General features: G+C 33.5%; 2 protein-coding genes and 1 long non-coding RNA gene across 6 annotated transcripts; 1 reads left to right on the top strand and 2 right to left on the bottom strand.

The window, feature by feature from the left end:
- Window positions 1–884: 884 nt before the first annotated feature.
- On the bottom strand, window positions 885–10,193 carry LOC103487873 (probable E3 ubiquitin-protein ligase RHG1A). Of its 4 annotated transcripts, none has more exons than XM_051082415.1 (7): window positions 10,046–10,193; window positions 9,606–9,721; window positions 3,348–5,146; window positions 2,521–2,574; window positions 1,771–1,869; window positions 1,546–1,686; window positions 885–1,430 (listed from the first exon to the last, which is right to left on the bottom strand). In XM_051082415.1, the coding sequence occupies exons 3-7, from the start codon at window positions 5,055–5,057 to the stop codon at window positions 1,293–1,295; spliced, it is 2,142 nt and encodes a 713-aa protein (XP_050938372.1). In that variant the 5' UTR covers window positions 5,058–5,146; window positions 9,606–9,721; window positions 10,046–10,193; the 3' UTR covers window positions 885–1,292. The 4 variants fall into 4 exon arrangements, with proteins under 4 accessions (XP_050938372.1, XP_050938371.1, XP_016900002.1 ...); XM_051082414.1 differs by lacking the exons at window positions 9,606–9,721; window positions 10,046–10,193 and adding exons at window positions 6,402–6,521; window positions 6,771–7,143; XM_017044513.2 differs by lacking the exons at window positions 9,606–9,721; window positions 10,046–10,193 and adding an exon at window positions 7,252–7,398.
- A 1,118-nt stretch (window positions 10,194–11,311) lies between these two features.
- LOC127148499 (uncharacterized) lies at window positions 11,312–11,993 on the top strand. The gene is made up of 2 exons (XR_007819526.1): window positions 11,312–11,447; window positions 11,525–11,993. It is a non-coding gene; the product is annotated as an uncharacterized LOC127148499 (long non-coding RNA).
- Window positions 11,994–18,472: 6,479 nt separating this feature from the next.
- Window positions 18,473–19,697, bottom strand: LOC103487871 (WUSCHEL-related homeobox 4). Its single transcript, XM_008446378.2, has 3 exons — window positions 19,322–19,697; window positions 18,955–19,242; window positions 18,473–18,857 (listed from the first exon to the last, which is right to left on the bottom strand). The coding sequence occupies exons 1-3, from the start codon at window positions 19,580–19,582 to the stop codon at window positions 18,717–18,719; spliced, it is 690 nt and encodes a 229-aa protein (XP_008444600.1). The 5' UTR covers window positions 19,583–19,697; the 3' UTR covers window positions 18,473–18,716.
- Window positions 19,698–24,282: the final 4,585 nt, after the last annotated feature.

The following is a 24,282-nucleotide window of genomic DNA, read 5'->3' on the forward strand; positions in this document are numbered from 1 at the left end:
CTTATTATCATGAACAAAGCGCATTTCAGTTTTGTTATCCACAACAATTATTCTACGTGTATGTATGTATATACAAATAAATCTTTCAAAGAACAGTAGTTATATATTTGATCTTATTAAACAAACGTGAACAATGACCTCTCCATTTGAAATCATGAAATTAATGTCATAGGATGTAATGAAATTACTGTTGTTGCTTGTTTGAATGTAAAATATACAAGTATAGCAAATTGAGGATAAATTCGGAGATAACATAATATTAAAACTATTTATAAAATTCATCAAACTCTATATAAATTTTGGAGATGTGTAAAATGAAAAATTGAGGAGATAAGTAAAAAAGAGAAAACAGTAAAATGAAAGATTGACATTAAAATATAAGCATAAAGTTAAAAGGAGAAACAGATTTTCTTTGTAAGAAAAAAGTATATATAAAAAAAAAAAAAAAAAGAAAAGAAAAGAAAAGAAATTAAAAGGGGAGAAAGGGGAGGGAACCGTATAGTATTAATTTAATTAATAATAATAATAATAATAATAAAAAAAGAGAATAAAAGCATTTAAAAGTGATTGGATGAGGAAAGAGAAGTAAATGAGAGGATGGCAGATTTGATAAAGTCAAAGACGTAATAATGATGTATCATTCACCGTCTTATCCCAAACCAAACGTCACCGTTTGCCAATTTCCAATTTATTACACAAAACCATAAATAAAATATTTTATGATTTTACCAAATAAAATATTCTGTTGGGTTTTGGACTTAGACAATGGACATAGCGTGCGAATAAAAATAAATCCAACACATTAGATTTACCAAAAACAAACAAATTTTCCAATTTGGAATTGAATAACACTCACTACAGCTAAGTTTTGTGAAGTATAAATATATGGAAAAATCCGATGATATATTAAGACCAACAATCTCTAATGTCAATGGGAGTAAACATTAATTAGTTTGATCGACCATCATCATCATAACCTTAAAGCTAACAATTCCTTGCCAATTACAACCCTTGAATTTTTCTTCTTCTTCTTCTTCTTCTTCTTCTTCTTCCTTTTTTCTTCTTTTTCTTCCTTCCAAAACAAATTTTTTTTTTTTTTTTTAAAAAAATGATTGCTTGCATTATATAAAAATTTTACTACTTGTATATAGAGAAACTTGAATGTGGTTCTTCAGAGGTAGATAATTGGCAAGCAACATCATAGCATTTCATCCCTTGATCCCATCCGTCATAGTTGCTTTGCTTTGAACTCCTTGTTTTTTAAGCAGCAACAGCAACCACCACACCAAGCCTCATTCTCGGCTTGCTAAACCAGTTGTTTTGCATATGGGACACAGATTCTTCTGCATCAGCCACTGCTTAATACAAGCTGTGTGAAAGTCATGCCCGCATTCCAGCGTTCCAATGTCTTCTCCTTCAACGTATTCCTCCTGTAAATCATCATCCGGGTTGTTAGTCGATACTAATGAGGGAAGGAGACAGATATTACTACAATGTTGTGCAGTTTCAAGAATGATACAGCTCAAAAGATACATCTGTTACAACCTGACAAACACAGCATGGTTCTTCTTCCACCTGTGACTCAACAGCATTCACATGCTTCTTTTGTTTCAGTCGAGCAACTATCGTCTCTTCGTTTAGTCCTGTATTGACATTCCCAATACGCTCTTCCAATGCCAACAATTCCTGCACTTCACATAGTTAAAACATGAACAAGGCAACATGAAAAAGGTGCAAAATACATCCGTTGGTTGTTTGTATTAGACAGACCTCATACGACATGTTATCAACGTCTAGACGCATGTCCCTGTGCCTATCATAAATATCAGCCATTCCAAAAAATAGTGATTGGTCCAGGATCATCACATCCTAACAAAAGAGAAATTATAAAGCAACATTAGTATTGATGACCATAATCATAAAACATGAGTTAAAAATGTCGAGCCAATGACTTGAACTGAGTCCTGTCAACAAAACTAAGTTCTCTCCATGAACAACACAATTTCCTCAAATTTGACACACAAATCCTCCTCCCCGCCATGTAAATTTAGAGCATTCACAATTATTAATTCAAGTACTTTCGAGTATGGGAAATCTCACAAACTATGTATCAATTGGTGCAACCAGAATCACCCCCCCCCCCCCCCCCTCAAAAAAAAAAATAAATAATAATAATAGTAATAACAATAACAATAAAAAAATAAATTGCTACAATAAGATTGGTACATTGTAAAATCAAATGCCCTAGAGAAAGTCCAAAGCCACGAAGGGGAGAAATACAAGATCCTGTCCTACACCATAATCAAATCAAGTGTATTTCATATCAACTAAGTGAACCATTTTGCTTGATCCCAAATGCAACTGAACTCGAACAAAACAAAGTAGTTGTTCACTACCATTTACACATTGTAACTAATCTAAACAAAAAAAACCATGTAACTTAACAACTACTTGTATCTCAATACAATCATGCAACTTTGCCATCGACTGACCATGATACAGGACCAATAAGGTTCCTACCTCAACTCGTAAGCTTTCACCCCTGCGAACAAGGCCCAAGACATTACGAAGGTGCTGCAGACAAAACAATAGCATGTGAGCTTCTAAGAATCAACCAAAGTTTGAATACCAATAGAAAATTGAACTGTTGAAGACAGCATCATAATCCATCAAATTTTGTTTAGAGCACAATCCAACATACTTAATGTAAGATTACTTAGAATTGGAGGAAAATTATTTTGTCGATAATAAAAGGTAGCTCATGCTGAGTAGGATTTCTCAAAGAATTTGACAGCAATTTGTAGTCCAGCAAACACCATCCTAGTAGACGCAATCTCCAGGAAGTTACTTAGATAGTAATACAGAAAAGCTTCCAACCCCATAAAAGTTTTATCCAGCAATTTCAGAATAGCAATTTTCAATTCATAAAGGCTTGCATTAAATGAGGAAGGTACTTAGATAGTCATACAATAGTTCCTCCCTCACCCTGACTCCCCCCTCTCGTTCTTGTTGACAGTGCATCAGAGTTGGTGAACAAGGGAACTTGTTTAAAAAATTCGCATCATGCTTTTCAAGGAGCAAAGTTGATCAAACTAGCATATGTCATTCATAGATAAGCAGTCCCAACATAGAGTCATGACACCCACGACATCTAAAATTTCACCAGTAGATATGGAAGAATGATTGATTTATCGGGAGGGATTGGCCTAAGAATTCAGGAAGCAAAGATGTTGACAAGATTCAACAATCAAAATGAACAGCTCTGCTGATGCAGACAAGCATGCATGTATAACACATATGAACCTAGGTTCATCATTCAGTGAATCCATTTAAAGAATTCAACATACCTCAGACACAAGTCTATTATTGTCACTTCCTTCAGCAGAAGAAGCCAAAGTTCGTAATGAATAGGGAAGACCAAGTCCTCCGTCACCTCTTCTTTCCATCCATAATGCAGACCTCGGTTGCAATAAATGGTGCCCTCGGCGGCCAGATCCAGATGAAAGGACCATCTCCTGGGCAGAAGTAGAACCTGAACGCTGTGAATAATTACTTGTCCTTCCTCCTGACTCGTTTGTAGCAGAAGCAAATAACTGCCTACGAACATATTCTGTTAACCTCCTGGGGAACTGTGTAGGAGAACTCTCAGGAGGAATCCAAGGTCCAGAAGAGGGATGTACCCCTGAACTTGAACCAACCCTGGATGTAGAAGCAACATTTCCAGGAATGGCCAAGTTCGAAGATGCTAAAGCTCTACTCGATGGACTGCGAACCAAACCCCTCAGCTCATTTGCTGGGAGAAACATAGGATGTTCAGATACATTTCTTCCCATGATGCTTGGTCTCACCTCTTCACGTTGCACCACCTGCCTCTCTCCTGCAGAGCTTGATGAACTGCCACTTCTGGACGTAGAGCTCCCATTCCACCTATATGGTTGCAAATTTCGAGGTAAAGCAGGCACATGTATCATAATTGGCTGACCTTGAGCTGATACATTGTCTACAGCTGGTGCTGGCCTCAAGTCTAATATATGTTCAGCAGGTAGAAGTCTAGCTGGCAGCTGGGAAGATGGTGGCCCAGGATGCCTAACAGCAGTTCCTGCCGATGCGAAAGAATCTTGTGCATTTGATGAACTAATCCTTATACGGTAGTTTCTTTGAGAACTGTCTGAGCTTTCAGCAACAATTGACTCAGAGAAGTTGTTGGAAGTTAGTTCACCTGCACCTCGTACAGGGGCCTGATTCATTCGTGCTGGTGGAGGAGGTATGCTTATCCTACTGCCTGTGTTGTAGCGACCAGGGAACACTGGAAGATGGGCTTCTGAACCACTTTCAATATGTTGCGAGTAGTTACTGCTTCCACTTAGGGAGGACTGTGCAACATTTCCTTCAATAGATTTTCTTTTGCAGGGCGCACGCCGACCATCCAATGAAGAGCCTGGTCTACCATCATTTCCAACCACTGGAAGTCCACTATTTCCAGAAGGAAGTAGAAGAGGATCAGACGCATTAGAACATAAAATCCTCCCTTCTTCTGGTCCACTAGATTTATACACGTTAGTACCTTCATTAACTCTGCTATTGTCACCTCCATGACTAACAAAACTTGAATTTAAGTTGAGATTATGAGGAATAGCATTAGAATTAGAATTAGAATTTTGTATAATCAGCGGGCTGAGATTCACATGACCCAGTGAAGGATTATTTGATGGCTCACAAAGTCGGTTTTCGGTAACAGGACCATCTGCATCACTAGCCATTGAAGACCATCCAATTTCAGCTTTCTGCTCATCAGGCAGCATCTCAGTTTGCATATCACAAGAGCTAGGTTCACCCAAGCTCCATCGGCTCAAACTTCGTTGTTCATGGCTCACAGAGTTTACATATCCAGAATTTACATCAGAAGTAGGTAATAAATAATCTGGTATTCGGTTTTCTGCTGGATTCCACACGTTATTCCAGTATACCGGTTGGTTACCAGGATTATTTGATGAAGATCCATGTTCAAAGTTTATTGTTTCTGACAAAGAACCAACACTACTCCTTTGCCCTTGCATTAGAGAAAATGTAAATTTCTCTATCAAATATGAGCCAGGTCAAAAAAGTTTTCCAGACAACAAACGAAGCCACATACACTCGATTGAATCTGAAACCGATGAAACAAAAAGCCAATTAGAATAAGCAGTTATAGAGCTTCATACAACATTACAAGTTAGCATGTAAGAACAGTTGAACAAAAAAACTCGATGATCTAACACAATATTTTATTGGCACAACGACTCTTGATACTTAAACCCAAGTATCAAGTACTATTTACCAGCATTCAAACCAATTTCTAGACGAGTATGGGAATGTGCAACAAGAATAGATAAAGGAAAAAAAAATTCCAAACTGACAATAAATCACAAAATTAGAGCTTCATCTCCCAAGAGATTGACCTTAGCAGCACAACCAAACCCCAAACACTACTCGTTTTCTCTAATCCAGTGTAATAGTTAGCAATAACAATCCAAGCCAAGAGCTTAATACTACTAAACAACACTTGCTTCCTATAAATCAACTTTAGATTCATTTCCCTTACAAACAACCAAATGCAATATGATTATTACAAAATCTAACATATTTTGAAACCTCTAATTCCTTTGAGTGATATCAGCTAGAGATGAAACCTAAACAGAATAAGGAAACTTCTAAATTATAAGGAGATATCAACAGCTAGAACTTGTCGATGCCAAAGAATTGCTGATTTGGGCACTTGGTAGCATTGTAACACTGGAAGAAATATCTAATACCGGGAGAAATTGCAGTCCCATATCATGCATACAAATGCATACAACATTGCATCATCGAAATAAAGAAAATGACATAAAATGGAGAAACCATTCAAATGAAGAATGTAAGCACCCAGAAACGACTAGTGAGAATGACCAACACAGGGATGTGATATCGTGGTGCAGAATGTTCACTTCTAATGAAAAATTTCTAACATGCAATCAATTGCAGACTAAATTACACATTTACAGATTCCGATCCGTAGAAGAGAGCCGGCAACAATGGCGACATTGTCACATTGATATCATGAAACAGTACAAAATTTCATCTAGTCCTGTAACTGGCCCAAATGTCAAAGGAGGAAATAAACCAAAATTTGTGGTTTTAGAACTCAGGAAAGCATCTAAAACATATCCCACCCGCAAGAGGAGAAAAGAAAAGGCATCAAAAGCTACAGAACTAAATCCCAGAATCAATAAAAATCGGACTCACAGATTAGGCAAACAGCTTAACCCCAGCCTCAATAAAATAAAATAAAATAAATAAAAACTGAAAAACGAGTACTTTCTACACCAAAAACAACCAAGAAAATAGCACTGATGAAGGCGGAGAAATCAAAGCCGCTCAACTTATGTCCATAAATTTTGGCGTGGTTAGAAGAACCATCATCGCCGAAGTCACCGATAAGATTAGTTCAAAATTCAGATTGAAGAAGTCAAAAGCCAAACCCTTTCACCCTTTGATATACCCTTCAACAAAATCCAAAACGAAAAAAAGATATATATCATTTTAAAATTTCTTTAAAAAAAAACGTAAGAATATATCATATATGATGTCTGAACAGTATTCATGTTATCCTCTAATTCTATTAACGCATTAAAAAACCTCAGGCAAAAAAGAAACGATAACCTCAAAGATCAAACATTCGATTATTGAATCATCCATCATCAAGAACCGATCAACCTAAGAAGAAGGAAGAAAAGAAAAGAAAAACTTACCAAAAGAGATGGGGAAATTTGAAATTTGAAAAGGGAAAAAAAAGGGGTCGATCTATTAAGAAGGATCTGAGAAGAAAACCCAAGAAGTAATCCGTAAATGGGAAGTGAAGGAGAAGAAAAGGTTTAAGTTTGACAATCTCCCACAAGATGAAAGTGGGAGGTAACAAAACCCACCGAGTAATGGGTGAGGGAAAGGTGGGGGATGTGAGGTAGACAAAAGACCATGTCCAAGATTAAAAGGGTAGTAATCTTTAATTTTAAGAATTAACCCAGAACAAAAATGTTAAAAAGGAGAGAGAGAGGAGAGATTAGAGTAAACAGTCCATCCATAGCCAGAAGGGCAATGCCAAGGCGTTCCCATCTCCAGACAGAGAATTTAATAAATTGAGAGATAAAAACAACCAAAAAAGAAAAAGAAAGGAAAAAAAATAAAAAAGAAAAGAAAAGAGAATAAAAGTGTGTGTCCTGTTGGGCCGCTTACCAAATGGCTCAGACCTCATGTTCAAAAGTCTCCATCTTTGTTAAAAACCCTCAAAAGAGAAAACACTAAACACGCAACAAAATTACTGAATATTAAAACTAAAACACCCGCCTCCCAATGTCCGCCATAGATACCTTCAACCCCACTTCCTCCTTCTTCCCCACTTCTTCCTCCTCCTCCTTTCCTTTAAACTCTCTAATTCCACCACTGTAGCATAATCAAGGTTCCTAAATTATGAAAATTATACCCAAAACAAAATTCGTAAACGTGGCGATGATACTTTTCCTTTCATGGGTCCCATTCCTAAACTTGAGATTTGGTTTCCTTTCTTTGCTGCCAGGGCTGTTTGTGTGTAATTTTTGACCATCTATTAATGGGGTTTTTTTTTTTTTTTTTTTCTTTTTCTTTACCCATCACGTGGTCAAACAACAAAACAAATGATAATAATCACAATAATAATCATTCAAATACACCTAATTTTATTTAGTTTTTTTTATTTTTCTATTTTGCTTGGTGTAACGTAAAAATAAAAATTTTATATTTTGGAAATACAGAATCATATCATATCCCTCTTATTATAAACGTTTTGGATTTTATTGGGCAGTGGGTAAAGGTTAATGTATGAAAGCCTCTTCTTTGCTTAAAAGAAGTGTGAAAGGATGAAAGCTACTTGAGTATTAGGCCAGATTCTAACCCAACTTCTTCTTTTTAAAATGAATGGCCACCCCCCCCCCCCCCCCCACCGTTCATATCTCAATTTGTGGGCCTATTCATTCTTTATGGTTTTTGTCGCATTACCACTTTTTTTTTTCAATATATATTATAAGATTGAATTTATTACTGTCTTTCAATTGTGGGTTTGCTTTGCTATATACCCTTTGTATTTTTTTATGCCATAAAATGAGGCCACACAATATGATAGCAATTTGTCCATACCATATGAGTTTGCTTGTAAAAAACAAATGCTTCACAGCTTCTTTCAAGGGAAAATTTTATTTTATTTATTTGTTTTGGTTAGAATAATAATCACACATACTAATTATGATAATGAGATGACGATTCTCCCACCATAGAGAATATTTAGAAAATTTCAATGCTTTTGACTAATTGGAGAAATATATGGCCAAACCTAAGCCTTCGGATAATCAACAACCCAAACGGCTCAGCTTTTATCAAAATCTCTATATCTATCTAGATAGATGCTTTTGCTTCTTTGAAATATATCAATTTAATATATGAAAGCCTCAATCATGCACCCACATAAATTTATACATCTAGAGAGAGAAAGAGATTGTCCCTTTGAATAAAGAAACTATCTGTGAAGAAGTGGGGTAAAAGTAAAACACAGTGGTTGGCTGCCCAAATGAGAGTCTGAAACCTAATAATAATTTTCATATAATTACAATTTTAAACCTATTTTCCTCTTCTTTTGCAAATTCAGTATATTCATTTTAATTCTTTTTTTTTTAAAAAAAAAAAAAAAAAAAAAGAGTGACCCAAAAATCATGGATCTACCAAACCCAGAAATCAGGTATTTGAGGCCATCCACCTAATCTAATATACTGTGCTTAGGCATAAAGGGTTTAGGAGAAGGAAATTAAACAGGCAATTGAGATGGGTTACTTTTCTTCTTTTCTTTTCTTTTTTTTCACCAACAGCGGTAGATATAATTATCAAGCTAAACCAAGAGGGAACCAAGATTGCCTCTCTCCTAACACACCATTATAAGTGGGCATCTTTGTCAATTGGCAATTTTCTTCTCAAAATGAGTAGAAAGAAGATGAAATTGAATCAAAATGAATGTGTCAAAGAAAGAAGAAAACTGGTTGCAACTTTTGTCAATAATCAAACAGCAGAAAAATGTGCTAATCAATCCCACCTATCAGCTAAGACTTTTAAATAATTACAAAAGAAAAAAAAAAGAAAAGGAATGAAAAAGAGTCTGCTGCAATAATCACTGAAAACTGACATTGCCAATCTCTTTCACCTGCAAATACTGCAGTAAATATACTTACCAAACGATCTAGTAAACAATGTAGGGAGTTTAATTACATAAATTAGGGAAGAAGGGTTAAAATGATGCAAAGGTCAGTACTTGGTGGATTGGTCATTCACCCATAACTGCAAAACAATAATATCACATTGGGTTGTTTCAACTACCAATTTAAAAATCAGACACATAGCAATAAACAGGAAAATAAATATATATGTGAGAAAAAAAGGCCTTTTTCATCATTAAGTTTCATTGAACTTTGCATATAAAGTTGGAAATTTCGAAAGTAAACTGTCTAAGAAGTTCCCGTGATCTGCAAAATAGATAATTGAGAGAAGCCAAAAATATTCACTAACTTTACCATCAAGGGAAGGATGGCACAGCAAGCAAGCATGCCAGGCATCCGATGCAATTTAAAATGTCACTCTTCCACTAGCCCATTAATTAAATAAATAGGCCTCGTCCTGGTGTTTAAATCTGCAGATTGAAAAATATGAAACAGGTAGGTTTGATATTAATTTACTGCCAACTAACAATATCTAATTGATTCAGTCTACATTTAGAATTCCTCTACTATCCACACTTCTACCATCATAAAGCAAAAAAAAAAAAAAAATACTACGAATATTATATTATTGGGAAAATTTTCGGTCAGTAAATCTTCACATCAGAGTCAAAGAATGGTAAAAATTATTGGGTGGGTCTTAAAAATGAGCTCAAGATTTTAAGGCCATCAACTAACTTGTTTGAGTTGTCTTAAAAAATTACCAGTAAACTTGATCCATAAGTTGGATTTGATACCTATTCAAGTCCTCGTCCATAAGGAAGGTATTTGCTCGCAGCTTAAGCCTCACACGTGGGAAGCCACCAGCACTCAAATCATTGAAGAGAAGAAGGTAATCAAATAGTTAGGATGGAAATTGTGAAAAAGCCAAGGAAAACAGATGCAATTTCAAAGAGGTTTCACAAACAGAGACGTGGGTCTGATAAGATAAACATCAAACAGTTTTTTTATTTATTTTAATTGTGTCCACTTTCATCACAATCGACGTGTTAGAAGGTAAATGATGTTTCCTAGGTGTCGGCTGGACATTGGAAATTACAGGACAAAAAAATATGAACTAAAATTTGAGCTTCCATGTAAAAGCAAACTAATGTAATGTACAGGGTCAATATGAAAAATGCAAACTGTGGGATATATATATATATTCCAAAGTGTCTTACGCTTCTACGCCATGATGATAAATCTAGCTGTCTCCAACATGCAAGACCAATGAACGTTAAATTTTCCAAGCAGCCACATAACGTTCATGCGGCCAGTCCCTTCAGCGGAAGCTAATTCAACAGCTGAGATGTCATACAGAATCTGAAAATCACACGTTAAATACCCTCCGAAGTGTCTTCAAATCTCAGGTGACACAGTAGTCCGAGGTAGAAGCCTTATCAGACCACATGGGGGGAAGTTAGCTGCTGATAACCAAAATCAATCTATATAAAGCAGAGCCATGGAAGGACTTCTCTTTATTACAAGTTTTTTTTTCTCTGCATCTTCCTTCTACTACCAACTTTTCGACCATTTAGAATGCGTTCTTTGATATACACTCCATGTTAATGCTCAGAATTACAGCAGAAATCATTATCAACCCATAAAATAAAAAAGCAAGAGATACCAATCCTTAACCCAGGGAGGGAGCACGAGAATATCACCAAATACCTGCCGGGGAAATCATGCAACCATATATCCATAAAGGAAAAGGATATGGGAGAGACGATCTAGATTCCGAGGGGGAAATTTACAAAACGTATTATGCCAATTCGTTGGTTATGGATCTCAGTTAAACTAATGGGATAACTAACAATCTCTATGATATTTGGTTATCCCGGGCCCATGATTCGAGTCGCCCTAACCCTCAAAGCATCTGAGGTTGACCCTTCTACCACCATCGTGATTGCCAAGATTATCAATATCAGTCATCATATCCACATAGTAATGAGAAAAATTTACAGGCCAAGTTAAGAGAATTTTATTTTTGTTTCTTACAGTAAAGTACCAAAAGAGGCCATCCAAATCTAAGCCAAGGGTTACGAAAAAGATTGTCAATGGGCAAAAATGGTAGGAAGAACCATTACTGAATTGATATCAAAAGAGCTACATTTTTAAGTTAGAACACAATCACTCCCTGGTCACAAGCATCTAGAAAAGGTATGTATTTCTCTCAGTCTTACAGTTTCACAAACTATGAAAGCACACGAAATGATAACATAAACATTTATTTTCAGATTTGTGAGAAGACAATGTAAAAATCTCGGTCATACAACACATAGTTCTACTGAAAAATGCATACATATTCAAGAGTTTATTCATAACAGTAGTTTGATGAATGGAAGAGAGCTTTTACCAGAAATTTCGAGTAGTACTATTACTATATAGAGAACATCAAAAACATACACAGGAAAGTGAGACAAGCAACCATCGAGCCGGCAGCCTGGAAGTCGTATATGATTGCTCCAATTTTTTTTCCTCAAAATCCAATTATTAACGGCTCTACATAAAAAGAAAAGCTATGGAAGATGGAGAACTATGTCTATCATTAAGGAGATGGTCAGTTTCCTTTACAAGCAATCTTAATATTTTTGTCTTGCCAAGTAAATAATCTCCCTGAAATATACTCCGCACTAAAAGAGAGACAATTAGAGCCAGCAGATTCAATCAATGAATAAGAGTTACATTCCTTGTCTATGAAACAAATTTTGCGTACGAAAGTGCATGATTAATATCAAATTATTAGAACCATAGGGTCACAACCCAAGACATTAAAATAGAACAGAGAGCACCTACATTTGGACATTCTATAAATTTAACAGGAGCTCAGATGGAAATTTTTGTCAATTACTACTCCAAAGAAGATGAAGTTGGAACTGCACGGTTTTATTATAAAAAGAAAATAAGAAATGTAGTCCGAGGAAATTGTGGCAACTCGTATAACACTACGGTAAATTTGTAATCATCAATGCTATCAACTAGACTTATATCCGGAGCAAGTAAATCATCTATACTATGCTCAATCAGCTCTTGAATTCTTAGCCGATTATTGTTCAAGTACATTCGTTGCTTTCACAGAATCATGTGCGTTTCCTAAGTTAACAAAACCAAAACACTTCCACCTCCCAATAACCTTCTACAACACTGATTTTCGCACATCCCGGAAAATGTTCAACAGGGAAACATCTACTGATCTCTTCTGCCTCCACAAGCAAAGTATCCAAGTCCAGATTTGTAAGTTATCGATTAGCATTCCATTGGCTTACCTACTGCATTTTGTGCAGATTCTTCATTCTCAACTTATACCTTTAACAAAATCATATTCATTAACACGGCTGAACCATCTATAACAATCTTACAATAGAGAGTAGAATGATGCCAAAAGACTATAAATTGTATGGTACAACGTTTACAGATCAATTGCTTTGCCCAAGCAAAAAGAAATATCTGGGAAAATTCGATGAAGTACATAATACCACGTCTGCTAAAAAAAACAAAATCATCAGACAATCTTGTAAGGAAGCAAGATACCCACTATAAAACTAAAAATAAATAAATAAGCCACCATATCATATATCAATTATCAAAATGTTTGTCAATGAACGTGGGACCGGGATGAATATTATAAGCAATGAAAATTGAACGCCTCGTGTAGGAGAGTTTGTCGAGTCAAATCAGATGGTTAAATTATAATTTAGACTCAAATAAGATATCACAAGAGCCAAAAAAATTTCTCCTCCCCAATAAATTAGGCAACGACACAGTCCTGCGGAAGAGACACCAACATAAATGACTCTTCGGGTTTCATATTTTATAAAACATTCAAGGACGTGAAATAAACAAGAAAAGAAAAAAAATATATATCAGTCAACACAAGGGGGGAGATCTAGGGATAAGAACACATCCAAAAAATATAATATATATAGCACAATCGTAATGTGATTGTCACTTAGTGATGTAAAGAAGGATTCAGTCAATGCCCCCCTTGTGGCTCTATCACGTGGAAACAGAACGAAACAGCATAAGATGAGACTACACAAACTGACCATTTTGAGAATTGAGATAGTTGATGAACAGATTGTGAAGTTGGGAATTAGGATCGAAGATGGACGAACATCAATGTGATTGCAAATTGAAGCCTAGAATGGTTTGGTTTAGGCAATAACAATGGATAAGTAAAATCGATGATTGGGACTTTGATGGAGAAATGGTGTTTGGTGTATGAAGACCAAGTGAACTAAGAGAGTAAGTCAACGCCTTTCTTGATGAATTCAGTTTAGATGGAGCCGACGAGGCATTCATCAATTTATAGCCAGAATTTTAGATATGATTATTACTCATAATTCTTCATAATGAAAAGAAATATATATATATATATAACTGAAAATATAGATACAAAATTTGATATTTTGAGTACGAAATTGATATATTTATTTACCATAAATATTTTAGCACATTTACTATAGCATTTAGTGTTTTACCTGATTATGATATATAGAAAAGAAAAAATAAATCAAATATTTACGATTAAAAAAGTAAGTATATAATATCTTACATCAAATAAATCAAATTTTATACCATAAAATTTATACCAATATATATATATATATATATATATTGAATGCTTCAAACTAAAATGAATAATAGTCACTGTGTCATTACGTTATTTTGTTTTTTCATACATATTAATTGTATTGATGGGTTGAATTAAATTTGAAGCTGGACATATCTATTATTAAATAAAAATGATAATTTTAATATGTAATTCAACCTATATATTTATATTTAGACTATATGAGGGAGAAGCTAATCGAAATGGGCTTTAAAGATCCATGAACATTTGGGCCAAACCACTGAAATTGAAGGATGGGCCTTCATTTAAAGGCTTGGGCCTTTTCTTCTTTCTTTTCAGAAATTTTGGTTTGTGCTTCATTACTTAACATCCAATTTTATCAAATTACTTATACTTTTTAATAAGTTAACATTGAGTAAATGCAACTTTTACCTTCTAAATGAGCTATCAATTGAAAATGATATCAAAACTAATATTCTTCTAAATTATGAAACACATGTTTAGTTTAACACTGATTTTTTATACCTCAAAGATAACCAATATTGAAGGTTTGTTGAAATTTGTGTGTGTTTTGATGGTTGATATTGTGCATGAACTAAACAAAGAGCAAGAGTTACATAAGTTGCTTAAACATATGTTTTAGTCTATTAAATTAGAAGTTTGCCTGAATTTTTGATTTGTAAGTTCAAAACGGAAAGTCTTTTCCTTCTTAATGCTTGGATATGCTCCCATTTTTAAAATGATAATGTTTATTCAGTTTGTCTATTTACGTTTATCTCTTCGTAAGCTCTTTCTCACGTGAAAATGCATGTTTAAAAAATGAGAATTTTTTTTTTCTTTGACGTACAATTATTACACCTTTAATTGGGTTGCACAAAAAATATATATAATATAACCTATAAATGTATCAAAGTATTCGTTAAAAAAGATAAATGCAGTGGTTTTATTAAAATCGACAAAACATACATAAATTTTGAAACTATTAACAAAAACAAAAGGCTGAATGTTCTTGCCTCGAGGTGTATTGTATTTTCAAGAGAGACATTTAATTAGGCAGGAAAAATACATTTTTTGTTATTGAGTTTTGGGCCTAGGTTTCAAAATGTTAAGCCTTTGGTTCTTAATTTTTGAGCTTAGTTTCAACTTCGTCCTTAGGTTTTGAAACGTTACAATTTTACCATTAATATTTGTGTTCCGTCTTTAATATCAATGTAGGTTAATAAATCTAAAATTCATTATATTTTTCATATTTTTAAAATTAAATTTAAAACTTCTCGTTCGTAGTTAGGATGTACTCTTGTAAGACGAACGTTAGGTAAGAAGTATGTTTGGATAACAGATTCAGATTGCGATGAATCACTGAGTTTTAGATCTAAGAATATAATAGTAAATATATTTAAAGGATAAAAAAGACTACTTATCTAAATAAAATAGACCAACAAATTAAAGTTTGTGTTTCCAATCATGATCACCAAAGTATTAAAAGTTGCTTTTAAATAAACTCCTTAACAATTTTTTAATTAAGGCTCATTGCTAATTCTTTTTTCTTTTTTTTTTCCCCATTTGTTTGTCCCTTTTTTATCATTATTATTTTGAAAAACAGAATGAAAATGAAAAGAGCAAAGGTGGATTGTTTGGCCTACCATTAAAAAAAATAATAATCAATCACTCAAAGATTTTCCCCATAACAATTAAGAAAAAGCTTTTAATATCATAAAATAATTATGATGCATACTAAGAAATAAGAACTAAAACATGTTATATCTAATATCTCTCAATTATATTTTAAGTATGCAACAACATCATCTATATCTTCAGTTTTTAATTTTAGTAAATTGAGCTTAGTAAGTTGATATGAAATATGTATATTAATTATTATTCTACAAGAGTGTCGGTTTAAATTTGTGATCATAGGTAGATTGATATTTGAATGATAGGTAACTATTGCTTGACCAAAACAATTGTTCATATTCTTCTCGTACTATTTACCGTTTCGACGTTATTGTAAAATATATTAAGTCTGGGTTGAAGATGATGAGATAGAATAAGAGTATGAAGTTTGTTAAGATGTGAAATGAGAAGAGGGCATGTGGCCCACGAGAATCTAGCACGATCTACTTGATTGATCAATTGGCTAAAGTATCTTTATTCTTCCTATTATATATATACATTATATTAAAAAAATCAAAGCTAAAGTCCTTCCTCTTGTAATCATTACATTTGTACACAGCTGGTTTTTAATTTCTTTTGTTCTTTCGAAACTAAACTTTCCAATTTCTAATTAAGAAAAAAAAAATACCCCCAGATAATCATTTCAAAATCCCATCCTAATTATCCTTTTTTAATATAAAAGGAAGAATAAAAGGCTCCGTTAATGATAAAATAACGTTTGTTGTGTAATATCTTTATTCAATTATGCATCGACCATCTTAATTTTACTATTAATTAATGCGTCATGCATGCACAAAAGTCGCGCTAAACTGTCACAAACACACATGGCTAAGATAGGCTTATTATACGTAATACTGATCTAGCCTTTTTTCTTTCTTTTTATTTTATATGTATAGTGTAGAATATGATATACCCATTTATTAAACCCAATTCGTTATGTTAATCGTTAAATAAAAAATAAATGTAAAAATTTGACTCTAACCATACCATGTTGTACTATATGGAAATTCATGTGTATCTTGTTCTAATTGAGCTAGACTTTAAGCCGATTGCGATGATTTTTTGGCATGTGTTTTGACATGTATTAGCTATAAAAGTTTTAAGTTGATTTTGACTTTGAATTATTTGAAGAAAAAGTAATTAGTTTGGTTACACCACATTAACAGAAAAAGTATTCTCTGATATGGGACTGTTTAAATATATTGTTCCAATATTTTAAAATGGTGTTTATTAATTAAGATTAAGAACATATTTTGAATCATCAATGATAACTTTGGCAGGTTAGTAAACACACTTTAAATGTGTAATTCTTCCCAATAGGCTAAAAAAAACAATTCATTCATCCGGTAATTAAACTTTACTATATGATGAAGATCATCTGTTCCCAAGTTTAATTACAATTTGTTGTCTTTGAAGAGAGAAGAATAATAAATTGTTAATCTATGAAGAATATATTTCACTACACAGGAAGAGAAAAAAAAACAATTTTCCTAATAATACCAAACGAATTACACTTCCTTGTACATCTTGCAGTACACTTGGAGTGAAAACCAGTTCAGTTTTTTCAATTATTGGACTAACCAACAAATTAATTTTATATAAAATAACGAAACTAAAACGATGTTCACTAAATAAATAAAACATCTACTGGATCAATGCTTGTTCAATTCAGATTATAGTCGGTTTAGTTACCAGTTTTGGGTATTTTTGTATCCAAACTTTAATAATTTTTCTCAACGTAACAACAAATATATACATGCACCAGCACCATAATAATTTTAATATTAAAGACTAAGCGTTAGGAGTTTGTTTTTAAGAGTATATATATACTACACCCTTAAAAGAACAGATCCAAATCAACAGTTTATAATTTTCTCCCTGACAAATTAAGAGTTTCTATTCCTATAATAAAAACCAAACCAAACCAAATTAGTGGATCAGTTAGTCTTTTTTAGTTGTGGTTGCACTTTCAAATACACTTACCTTTTTGCAGCTTACATCAAGCACACATCACATAAGATTAAGAAAGAAAAGAAAAATTATCACTTTACAAGCAGTGATTCAACCAGAGTGAGTTGGAAAAAGATAGAAACAACCTAAGAACCAAGAATATATATTATATATAGTGTAAAAAAATATGAAACATATATAACGTAACACAAACACGTGGCAAGCAAATAAAAAGCAAAAATATGATCGTACTCTATTGAAATACAAGACATATATATAATCTCTTTATTTGAAAATGGACAATGACACAGAAGAAATACACAGATAACAAAAATTAGAATGTTTTGTTTTTATTTAGGAAAAAAATTTCCATCATCATCATTATGAAACAGACGATTGTCAATTATGCTAATAGACAAAGATAAATTTGACAATTATTTAAGAAGTCATAGCTGCCCCTATTTTCCATATTTCCATAATCATCATCATCATATTTGAAATTAATGGACACTAACAAATCACATTAATATTTCTTTTTCAACTTTTTTTTTTTTTCAAATTTAGTGATTCAACTTTTCCCTCCAAGACGATTGGCCCCCACTTTCCACTTCTATTCTCTCATTAAAATACATGCATGTCACAATTTAACAACAGTTCTTCAAAGTTTTTTTTTTTTTTTTTTTTTGGAAAAGAAAAGTTGAAAATTCATGTCCTTAGATTGGGTTGATATGCCACTTTATGAAAGTCTTTCGTAAGTGGTCAAATTATGTTAACGTTTCGGAATTTATTTATATTAGTTATTGGAAAAAAGTGGAAGAAGAGTTTGAAATCCAAGAAAAAGGATAAGAAACAAGAAGGAAGGTAGCCCCTTGTGGACTTCAGTGTCCAATATAGCTTCTCCCTCACTTTTAACCTAAAAAAGCCTTCCATTTTAACAAAGTGTTTCTCAAAAAAGGAACCGTTTTTCTCACTAACTTAAAACTAAAGGAAGTTTTGTGAAAAGGAATAGAAATCAGGATTTATCCTCCGCTTTCTTTCACATAAGAAATTTGGCAGTACGTCATACATGAGTACAAAGAAGAGAAGTGGTAGTTGTTATTCTTCGACCTTTCTTTTCTTTTTCTCGAAAACGAGAGAAGAAAAGAAAAAGGAAAAGATAGTTCATAACAACTTATGATCATAGAAAAAGATGCAATTTTTCTTTGCTTTTTTTGAATTTCAAAAAATTTGGATCATCAGCGTTCTGGGTGCAAGGGGAATAACTCCAAAGTCCTATCATGACCTTCCTCCTTTTTACACATTAAACCATTATCTTCTACCAAACACTCAAAACCCCAATACAAGCACTTCCTCTTGTACGGACTATCTTCATCTCCCTGCAAATTAATTTATATTCCTCGTGTTATGATTAATTTATATGGAAGCAGGGATAATGATTATTAAAAGACATGCCAGATTATTTCCGAAACGTACCGTGTGGAAGGCGGGAATGATGGGAGGAGGGGGAGGAGTTCTTGGAGAGTGTGGAAGACCAAGACTGTTGCGTTTCTGTTTCTGTCGTTCACGGGCTTTATGATTTTGAAACCAATAAAAAACATTCTTGCCTTCAATCTTTCCGTAGTTGCCAAGTTGTGCAGTGATGTGTTCGATTTGTTGGGCATTGGGAGTCCTCATTCCTCTACTATAAAGCATCTCCAATATCCCAATTTGTTCTTGAGTTGGATTCCACCGTGTCCCTCCTGGGTGCGTTTCCACCCCTGTCTGTACAGACCAAGGGTTTTTTTTTTTTTAGATATTGGAAGTATATTTGTAATTAAAAGAGTAGTTGTTGATTAGTTACCTGGAGGGAAGAGGAAGAGGAGGAAGAGTCTTTGCTGTGATCATGGGAGGAACCTGGTTTGCGAGGACCACAATCGGGTTTGATGAAGGTTTTGAGGTCGAAAGTGGTGAGGGTGGTGGTGGTGGTGGTGGTGGTTGTGTTATCGGAGGTGGGTTGTTGAAGTTTAGGAGCAAGAGGGCGTAAGCGTTTGCAGCCAAGGGAGAGAGAGGGTTCGTCCCAAAATCCACGTGCAAACTGATGAACCTTCATGTTTAATACCATATGGTCAAGAATTGGATCAAACCCACCACCTCTTATTATATACACACACAAACGCAAACCCCATAATTATAATTGGTAAAAGAAAAGAAAGTGGGAAATGAGGTGGTGTTTGGAAGAAGCAAGACCAAATGATGAGGTGAGGTTGACTTGAGAGCATATATTATCTTTAGTTTTTCTTTTTTCTTTTTTCTTTTTCTTTTTTCTTTTTTTTTTTGAAAGGGAAAATTTAATTTGTAAATTTGAATATTATTGAAAAATAAAAAGAGAGAGAGGGAATGAGAGAATTAATGAGAAAATGAGCTGCAATGCATGTGGGTAAGTGTGTGAGAGAGTTGGGCAGTCAAATCGGGTGGTTTTTCTTTTCTTGCTTTCATCATAAGGTGTCTTTGCTTTTCGGTGCTCTCTCTCAACCTTTTTACCATAAAGCTGGAAAACCAAAGCAACTATGACACACACCCAAATAACAAAACAAAAATCTCATTCCTCCAATCCCTATACTTTTTCATGCCAATACCCCCAACTCTTTACCCCGCCTTTTTTATCATTACATACGCTGCTCTCAACACACACACACACCTACACACCTTTTTTTCAATCCAGTCCAATCACACACAAGAAAAAAAGAAATATATTACAGGCATGGAGACTATTTTCTCACTTCTTCTAAATAGAAGAAAAGTTCAAATCGCAAATTAACATAGATATACTAGATATGTACATAATATTAATTTTCGAAGTATTTTCTCTAAACCCTCACCAGAGCACATCACTCCTAGACTCAAGCTTACTAACAACCGTATTTGGTCGTCGATCACAAATTATAAATATTCCAACGCAAAGAAAATTGTTGGTGAAATAAATAGGTGCAAGTTCAAACTAGCCAACTAAGTTTATTTAAGTAGCATAAAAGTAAGAGTTATACTTTGGTTGATTTGATTATCTATTTCTTGCACTAGACTAAAGAATTGAGAAAAGAGAAGATAAAAATTTGGCATGTAATAAATTGTTATTAGATAATTAAATAAATAAATAATTATTATTGTAGTTAGAGCAAAAAAAAAAGAAAGAGAAGAATTGAAAGCCGTCGTGATTTCTTTATTATAAGTGTCGAGTGGTGGCAAAGAGGAAAAGAAAAAAGAAAGAAAAAGGAAAATATAAATATATAAATATATATATATGGTGTAAACAAAGGAAGAATGGTCCGAATGTGGATTTGAATATTCCCAAAAAACCACACACTTCGTTGGGAACTGTTGACCCAATTTCCAAAATATATACCACTTTTATTTTTTATTTACTTCTTCCTCCTCCATAGAATATATATATATATGTTTTTGTTCCCTTTTCTGCACGCTTGTCTATGTGCCAGCTGCACCCTTCTAACGGTGTCGTTTCTTACATACACACACACACACACACACACTCTCTCTCTCTCTCTCTCTCTATATATATATATATATTTTAAACTTTTACCTGGTCGGCAATGGTAAATAGTATCATTAAATTTTTAACTTTGTTCCCATAACTATGATTTGATTAGATTTAGGGCTTTACACTCTCTCTAACCCACCTTTTAATCAAAAGGCATCTGCTGACTCACGTGTGCCTAAACCGCAAAAGAGAAAACCACGCCATTTATATACGCACACTAATCATGTGTACGGATACATGACACGTGGCCTCTTCATTCTTTCCCTTATATCTATCTATCTATATATATATATATATATATAAATATATCCCCTTTTATGCATCTAACTTCTTTTCCCTTCAAATCCATTCATTACTCCATGCATATTAAGGCCTCATTTTTACTCGAATTTTGATTTATACATATATATATATATAAACTAATCATTATGACAAAGAATTAATATATGTATTACAATAACTTCCAAACTCCCAAGTTCGCAGGTATATTGTTGTATATTTTTTATAGGTTAGATTTTGAAGTGGCTTTTTCTAATCTTGTTTCGCTTTTCAAGCATTGGTGTGTAAAACATATGTATAATTCGTCTATGCACACAAAAAGAAGAAGAAAGTAAAAACAATAGTAAACATTTTTTTTAGATTAATTATTTTTTCTTTGAAGTTATGGAATGAAACTATTTATATTATCGTTATATATAGCACTAGCAATATCAAAAGAAGGTTTATCTATTTAGGGTTATGTGTGATGCTAACGATGTCAAAGAGAATGTGGTGACCTTTGTTAAGGTTGCAAGGTCCTTGCATTTTAGTTAGTCTAGTTAAATAAAAAGCATCGAGCTTGACTCGATTATTCTTTGAATTCGTCTTTGATCGACCTGAAACTTGAGACTCTAACTTAATTTTTCTTGTTTGACGTGTGTTTCCTTCTATTCCTTTTTAGGTTTGGACCCGCATGTGAGCTTTCGGCCATATTTGGTGTCACCATATAAGACAAAAAAAGAAAATCTAAATTTTACCCATTTGATGAAAAAGGACGATATATGGAAAAAGTAATGAGATGTTGGTAAGGTGTGTGGAAATAATTAGAGAAATTTAAGATAAGAATGTACTGTAGATTAAAAGTGTGCAGATGGGAATGAAATAATAGAATGACGCAGAAAGATATTATGACAAAAAAGAAATGTTAATGAGATTTGATTTGGGTAGTGTAAAACTAAGAGACAGCTAAGCCCCAATGCTAGCTCTTCGTCTCTCTCAATTATTCTATCTTCTTGTCTTACATTTTATGTCTCACAAGTTTCAATGGCTTCAAATTCTTGATGCCACCGAATGGACAGTACTGCTTTCCAATTGCTAAACTGTTGCTTGGTGAAACCAAAGGACGACCCCATGCAAATACGGACTAATTATATTTGTCCTAATATCAACTTTTCTTTTCACACCATTTTTCTTCTTCTTTTCTTCTTCTTCTTTTTCTTTTTTTTATAATGAATTACAATAGGGTTAATTATTGTTCTAACTAAAACAAAATTACTTCCTCCAAGTATATTTCTCTTTCCTAGTAATGCAGTGATGGATTTTTCAATGGTTCTAACACAGCAGAGAATGTTGTTGTATTTCAGCAATATAAAAAATTACTAAACACAACAACTTTATTTTCAAGAAATTTTACGAAGCAACTTAAATGGTAGAAAGCGATAGGGGACAAAAATGAGTTGTAGAGAATTAATCAAAATGAAAGATTGAATCTAAAAGTAATATAGAATTGAAGAATCTGGCAAGAAATATGTATGGATTTGATTTCATAATTACCATATATTTTGCAAGTTAGGTAATTAAATCATAACACTGAAAATTTTGGGGGGTTCGGACAATTCATAAATTACTGAAATTTTACATAATAAATAGTGTTTCAATTCAATCAAATAAAAAAAAAAAAAAGATGTCGATATAAACATAAAAGATTTGAGAAAGTACTAGTACATCGGGGAGTTGTTACAATACAAAATTGCTTCTCAATATTATATCATCATTGGTTGAGTTTATACATGACCAAAATATTAATATACATAAAATAAACAAAAAGTTATTTTATTTGATAACATGGTTGAGCTAGTTAAAAGGTTCTATACCTCTTATAAAAACTGTGAAATAATAAAACAAAATAGATATTAACATGGATGATTTTAATTCAAACCACAATTAACACATCAAACAAGAACAAAGTAGGTAAGTAACATGTCATGCGCATACATTGATAGACATGTTTTTCTATTTTTAATCACTTTATGTTTTTTATTAAAATAAATTTGTTCTCGTTTCCACATGAATTTTGCCACGAACTAAAACGTATATGTGGATAATTTTGAGAAGTATGATTAGTTATAATGGGTCAAAGAGAATTGAGTGTGTAAAAAAAGTAGGGAAAATGAGTGCATGATTAGTATAGAAACGAAGTAATTGAATGAATGTAAAGAAGAAAATGGAGGTGGAAGGTAAAAGAGAGAGATTCCCCCACGTAGTGAAAGGCAAAAGCAGGGGGGGAAATATTGTTGCGTCATAAATCATAATAATGAGGGAAATAAGTAAGGGTTGGGGGTTGGGTCCAGACGCACGGTGTGCCTCTCACCGTCACAGTTTCCGCCCATATTCATTTATTACGGAACCAATCATTAGTTTTATGGTTCAATTTTTAGAATACGACCAACAAAAGATAAAGTATATTAATATTAATAATAATAATAATATTGAAGATTGATTTGAGATGAATGCGGGGGAAGCCAAATGATGATCATATATCAAAGTGTTGAAATTAGTACTAACATCATTACTCTTGACTCTGTTTTGTCCTCTTTTAAGCACCCACCACTTAATTAAACCCCTCCCTCCCTCCCTCCCTCCTTATTAATTACAATTTTACACTGTAAATCTACCTCCACCATTTCAATCTGATCACTAAACTAAATTTAAAAGATTTTATGTTGAAAACCATGGATTAAATTAATTTGAGAATTGAATTAGGAAAAGAAAGATTAAATGGAAATGGAATGATTCGAGAATGGTATGAAGAAGGGGAGAAAAGAAAAGTGAAAAAAAAAGAAAAGAAAAGAAAAATGATGGGGGGGGGGGGGGGGGGGGGGGGGACGTGTGATTTAGGTGGTGGCATGATGTTAAGGGAAGGGGACCCACACAGTGGAAGAAGCGGTGGGAAATGATGATTAAGGGAAGACATAGCCATCATTTGCACGTGTCTATGCCCCACACATTTC

Source organism: Cucumis melo, chromosome 3 (assembly GCF_025177605.1).
Source record: "Cucumis melo cultivar AY chromosome 3, USDA_Cmelo_AY_1.0, whole genome shotgun sequence".
NCBI lineage: Eukaryota > Viridiplantae > Streptophyta > Magnoliopsida > Cucurbitales > Cucurbitaceae > Cucumis > Cucumis melo.